We start from the raw sequence: 6,572 nt of genomic DNA on the forward strand, positions 1-6,572 counted from the left end.
AGATGTGGAAGTCGGTGGTGGGGCACGATGTGTCTGTTTCTGTGGAGACACAAGGTGACGACTGGGACACAGATCCTGACTTTGTAGTGAGTATGGAAGTATTATGGGTCCAAATAGCTAGTGGGGGTTCTCTGGCCTCAGGAAAAAGCTATTGGGGGTCCTAAAGAATCTCCCATGCAAGCTATTCAACTGTCATGGATGAGGCACGAAGACTCCTCATCTAGCATTGAGGGTAATGAGTAAGGGCACAGAGGAGTGGTTGAATGTCTTGAGGAAAGCAGAAGGAGATCGTGTCCCTTTGGCATGGGATCTAAGGATGGGTTGAAGTTGGAGAAGAGGGAAGGAAATGGAAGAGAGAAAAGAGGCATCAAGTTATGTAGCCTCTCTTGGTCTTATTATTTTCATCTATAAAATGAAGGACTTAAGCTATATGATTTCTAAGGTCCCTTCTGGTTCAGTATCTGTGGTACTACAAATGTGGCAGATAAGAGTCTTCTTCTATCAATAGTCCTTGATTAGACTTCAAACTGGAGAAAGGTGGGGTTAGAGCAGATGGGAGGTCTCTAAAGAGTCTCCTAGCAGTCAGAGAACATAAGGGAAAGTATCCAGACCCCAGTGGGACATTCCTGAGGTCCTGGTGGCCCCTCCTTCCTTTTGAACCCTTATTCCCAAAGGTTCTCTTTTACAGAATGACATCTCTGAAAAGGAACAGCGGTGGGGAGCCAAGACCATTGAAGGCTCTGGAAGAAAAGAACACATCAAGTAAGTGTCAAAGGACAGAGTGGACGGAGGATGGATGGGGAGCACCAGGGAAGCTTTGGAACTCATGGGTGGGGGATGACAAAGAAAAGAGGACGCCTTTGTGCCTTTTGTCTTGAGAGTCATGCAGTAATATATTATATGAGATGTCCCAAGGGTCTCACTGCAGCTTTAAGTTTTAATAGCTTATGTGATGGGCCCGGGTAGTGGGTGGGTATTCTGTGGGCTTAGGAAAAGGCAACTAGGATCCTAAGCAGTCTCCCATGGTGAGGCTGACTGGCAAGATATTCAGCTGTCATGAGAGGGGCTTTAATGTGTGATAATTTAATGAAATCCATTGGTACACTTTGAAAACGATGTTTTTCTGATGTTGTGAGTTCATTGATTATCTGGGCATCTTTCCCTGTATCATCTTATTACTGTTTTTATATCACCATATTAGTATTACTATAATACTACTTATTACTTATTACTAATATTACATATTACTATCTTCATGCCTTCTTGGTTGTTTCTTCCTTTTCTTTAATGTAGACCCCACTGTGTCATTCCCCTGCTCAAATTCCAATGGCTTCTTGTTAACTCTAAGGCCAAATGTAAACTCTGTTTGGCCTTTAAAGCCCTTTACAACCTTATTTTTTTCCAACCAGAGGCAAAAGTTTTTATTTCAATAGTCAGAAGAATGCAATAAAAGGAGCGAACAATTAATCTAGACATGCCTCTTTATCTGAAACTACACCTAGATGGGATCATGACTGGTTAAACATTTGCAAAATTCAGGCATGTCTTTCAGTTCCTGAGTACCTTGAAATTCAGGGCAAGGTAATCTCATTACAAGACCGGCAAAGGAGGGAAGTAACAAGTTCACTAGGTAATTAAGTTAGACTTCTGCATCTGAAGGCTTATAGCCTCTCAGCATTGCCTGTTGAGATCTAACGTATATGGGTGTTTCCTGGGACATCACCAGTCAACCTGACTTTTGTCTTGCCACTGGACTCAGATGACTCTGGAGGAAAGAGTGAGGTGGATGACTTTGTGCAGCTCTGCACAAATCCACTCTCAAGTCAAGACATCACCCTCGTGATGTCATTGGTCCTCTTTGAGAAGGAAGAATGAACAATTGGTCCTCCTCTATATAATCTGTCTCTAATTTCTAGTAACCCCATAAAGTGATCCTTGCATGACATTCTACCTTTTTCCACTTTGATGTATGTGGGAGTCTTACAGAGGAAATAACTCCCTATAAGAGTTGGAATAAGTGTGAATTAATGAAAATATAGTGTTTTCAGAGTAGGTTGCAACTTTGTCATATTATTTCATCTCTGAATTCTCTCTCCCTAAAGCAGGGCAAGCTAAAATTTTCTTGACTCATTTTAATAGTAACTAAGTATTTAAAAGAGTGGAGGAACCAATTTTGGAGAACTTCTATTCTAGGGTGGAAATCATGGGAAGCTCAGGGGAGAAGTGATCACTCCACCTTAGGATCTGTGATAGAAGAGAGGAAAGTTGAGCATAGACAGACAAATCTTCTAGGTTTGAGGAGAGCAGATTTCAAAGGCTTTTGAATTTTTTTTTGTGTGTTATAGACCCCTTTGGCAGTCTGGCAGAGCCTATGGATGGACCCCTTCTCAGAATAATGTTTTTATATTTATGAAGTAAAATGTATCAGATTACAAAGGAAACCAATTACATTGAAAAACAGTTATCAAAATATTTTTGAAATATATAGGCATAGAAATATATAGACTCTAGATTATGAATTATATCAGCACCCTTGATTTACAGACAGACTAGTTGGCAAATTCTCCAAAACGAAATTTTGAAGAGAAGCAATTTTCATGATAAGGAAAAGGAGGAGTTGATGAATGAGACAAAAGTACACTTAGTGAACTTATTGGCCCAATTAGATTTTAAAATTATTTGTTTAGAAGATGCAAGGAAAGGCAGGTAATGGAAAATGAAAGCAAAATTAAGGCATAGTCTTTTAAGAGCAGTGCCAGGACTGCTAAAGCTCTGAAAGTGCAAAACCTGGCAAGGAAAGCAAGGGGGGAAAAGGAAAAGATTATTGTTATCTCAATTGAGGAAAAGAGGAGGCTCAAAGGAGAGATAGGATTACTGATGAGATAGCTGAAATTATGATGAAGGATGAACAAAAGAAATCAGAGCTACTCAACTCTTCATTTTGCTCCTGTTTTCCTTTCTAAGGAGAATGATCTCTAGACTGGAAAGGTATTTGGAAAAATGGCTAAGAAGCAGTTGAAACCCCAGAGAAGTAGAGAAATAGTATGAAAGAGTATAGCTGCTTCTGATTAGTTCAAGTTACAAGACTTGGATCATTAGGAACTGACTGCTGAGATACCATTAGTAATATTTGAAAGTATGTAAAAAACAGCACATGGAAGGCAGCATAGCATAGTGGAGAGAGGGCTGGCTTCAAAGTCAGGAATATCTGGGTTCATGCATTGCCTCTGACATGTACTGCCTGTTTAAACCTGGGCAAGTCATAACCTTCTAGGCGGCTCTTAAGATTATAAGTTGCAGAGAAGGTGCTGACCTGAATTGACAGAGGAAGCTTCATCACTAAGGAGTTCCCTGTACCAAGGAAATCACAGGTACAGTCTCCTAAAAATAATAGGAAAGGTACTGCGTGACAAGGGAAGTACAAATGTCCAGATAAGAGAGATGGAGAGAGAGACAGAGAGACAGAGAGAGAGCAGAGTGTAATAGGCCTGTGGTCTTGACTTCTATTACTCACGAAATTGTAGAATGTATTCTTAAATGGACAGTCAGTGGTCATCAAAAAATGAAGCAATGATCACAAAGTCTGCATTCCTTCATTGAAAATAGGTCATACCAAACTGATTACAGGATTTCTAGGCTAATAAACCAGAGGGATTTTGCACCTTAAATTTTAGCAAAACATTTGACAAAGTTTTCTCATGTGGACAAGATGGAGAAATGTGGGATAAATGATAGTCAATTTAGGTGGGTTTGGAGCTAGTTGAATGGTTGAATTCAAAAAGAAGTCATTAATTATTAAATTTTAACTTGCTTGGCACTGTTCTGTTTGACAAAGCTAGGAGGTATAAATATATACATTTAGTGACAGTCAAGATATTGCCCCACCCCTGCCACCAATACCAATTGCATAAAGCACTAGGTTCTATCTATTAAATGATAATGACAAATGTAAAGTCTTATACTTGATTTTTTAAAAATATAATTTAACAAATTTAAGTTTGGAACACAAGGGCTAGACAACAGTTCATCAGAAAAGATCTATCTGTCTGTCTGTCTATCTGTCTGTCTGTCTGTCCATTCGTCCGTCTGTCTATCTATCTATCTAAACTATATGTCATATGATGAAGATACAAAGAGAAAATGAAACAGCCTCTATCCTTAGGGCATTTTCCTGATTCTAGGGATGAACAACATGTACATAGATAAACATAAATATATAAATATAAAGTATACATATAATAAAGATATTATAAATATTTAATATATAATATAAATATAGAAAATAATAAATATACATACATAAAATAAATATGTAAACATAAAGCCTAGAAATATAATAAATATAAGTGTAACAAAATTTATAAATAGTTAATATATAATATAAATATATAAAATAATAAGTATATAAAATAAATATATAGTCTTTTTTTTAGTGGTGGTGGTGGTAGTTGGGAAAGGCCTCTCGTAGGAGGTAGTGCTCGAACTGAAGGGACATAGATATTGCAAAGGCCAATGTGAGGCAGCCTCTGCAGAGAAAGGAGATGGGGTGCTATCTCCCAGGAAGAGCAAGGTGGCCAGTGTGGCTGCAATGTAGAGTTAGTGAGGGATGATAATATGAAATCAGTCTCAAAGGATGAATTGGATTATGAAGGACTTCAAATAAAGAGTGGAATGGGGAACTGACAAGTGTGCGGGGTGCCTTTGATGCCGCTCCCTGTGGTGGAAGAGGCTGGGGAGAATGCTTCCAGGAGACAAGGGATGACATGTAATGGAGGTACCTTACAGGGACATAGGAGAATATGGAGAGATTCTGTAACTGACGCTTGTGCCAGTCCCCTGCTACAAATGCACAGGAGTTTGTATATAGGGAGTTACATGAGGCGAGTTACATGGTTAGACCTGTGCTTTAGAAATGTCAGTTTGGTAGCTATGTGGAGCATAGGTGTTAAACATGAAGTCTAAGGGTAGCATTGCAGGAGGCAGCACTCTCCAGTGAGGCCAGAACCAGATTAAAAGCCCACTTAACTTGCTGAAGGAAGATAAAACTTTGGGAAGAAGCCAACAAGGGAGGAGCTGGCAGTCTCTGCCTTGTCCTTATTCCCATCTTGCTACACTAGAACCTTTGGGAAACTTTCCCTTGGGTGAGATCTAGGACTCTTTCTCTGGGTTGAACTGGGTTACCTTACTCTCAAATGGGAGAGTTCTTCACTCTGTATTGTCTGATGTGTATTCTCTTATGCATACTTTCTCTATTTTCTGTTTGGCTATTGAGCTGGATAAAACAATTTCTTTTTATCTATTTTAATTGGGGAAGGGGATAAAATAAATGTAATTGGGAAATATTTAATACAATAATTAAAATATAGTAGAACATAGATAATGTTAATATGTGGTTTTCTAAGGAAGAAATCCTTATGGTATGGTTTAGTGGCCCCATTTCTATGTGAGTTTAATACCACTAGTGTAGAGGATGTATTAGAGAAAGGAAATACTGGAGATAAGGAGACCAGTTATGAAGCTACTGTAGTAGTTTAGGGGAGAGGAGATGGGTCTAAACCAGGGCTGTGACTAAAAAGAAGGGGAAGCATATGAAAGATGCCATGGAAGTAGACAACAAAACAAAACCAAAAAAACTTGGTAATTTATTAGTTCGGGAAGTGAGGACTTTTTATGTGTAAAGTGAGGGCATAGGGTAGATGATTTCCAAGGTCCTTTCCTTCTCTAAAATCCTATGATCCTTTTTTGTCCAATTAGACTCCTCTGAATGGGAAATAAGTATTTTCTGTGGATATCTCTTTCGCCTTTATCTCATTTATCCTAGTGTCATAGTTATATTGTCCTTGTCATTTTCTTCATTGGGATATAAGGTCCTTGAGAGCAAGGCTTATATTGTATCTACCTTTATAATCTAGTGCTGAGTACATAATATCTTGTACACAGTAGACAATATAGATTTGTTGGAATAAATTGAATTGTGTAGCAGAGAAATTAATATCAGAATAGCTCAAAGTAAAAATAAATACTTATATACATGTCAATAGGAGAATTATTACCAGGTGATATGATTAAGAAACCATTATTTAATATTTCTAAGGTACTAGGATTTGATGCCCACACACTAAGAACTTCTCTCCACCATAACACCCACTTTTTACTCACCTGTAAATTAATCTCTCTTTAACCTGATTTCTCTCCATAGAACAGACTACCTTTTCCACTAGTGCCCCCACAAATAATTATGAAGACACATTGTCATAATACATGATACCTACAAAGTTATTCATTCATTCATTCATCCATTTATTTATTCATTCACACATCCATTCATTTACCTATCTTAGGATCTTTTTGATAGGCTTCTATTTGGAGGTGGTAGAATAATGAGGGACAGGAGAGGATGAGAGACTGGAGGTTAGACTGGGTAAGGGGACAAGAAAGGATGATGGAAAAAAAACAAAAAAAAAACAAAAAAAGGATGATGGGACAGGAATGGAATGGGAAAGAGAGAGAGAAAGAGGGAGAGTGTGTGTGTGTGTGTGTGTGTGTGTGTGTGTGTGTGTGTGTGTGTGTGT

General features: G+C 38.3%; 1 protein-coding gene across 2 annotated transcripts in view; it reads left to right on the top strand.

The window, feature by feature from the left end:
* HCLS1 (hematopoietic cell-specific Lyn substrate 1) overlaps window positions 1–6,572 on the top strand; it is a 44,183-nt gene that overhangs the window by 2,050 nt on the left and 35,561 nt on the right. For both annotated transcript variants that reach the window (XM_027845277.1, XM_027845276.1), the window contains 2 exons: window positions 3–86; window positions 689–762. In XM_027845277.1, coding sequence (XP_027701078.1) covers window positions 3–86; window positions 689–762 — 158 coding nt within the window. The remainder of the gene's footprint in view (window positions 1–2; window positions 87–688; window positions 763–6,572) is intronic.

The sequence above is a fragment of the Vombatus ursinus genome, unplaced genomic scaffold (genome assembly GCF_900497805.2).
Source record: "Vombatus ursinus unplaced genomic scaffold, bare-nosed wombat genome assembly UNPS02014959.1, whole genome shotgun sequence".
Classification (NCBI taxonomy): domain Eukaryota; kingdom Metazoa; phylum Chordata; class Mammalia; order Diprotodontia; family Vombatidae; genus Vombatus; species Vombatus ursinus.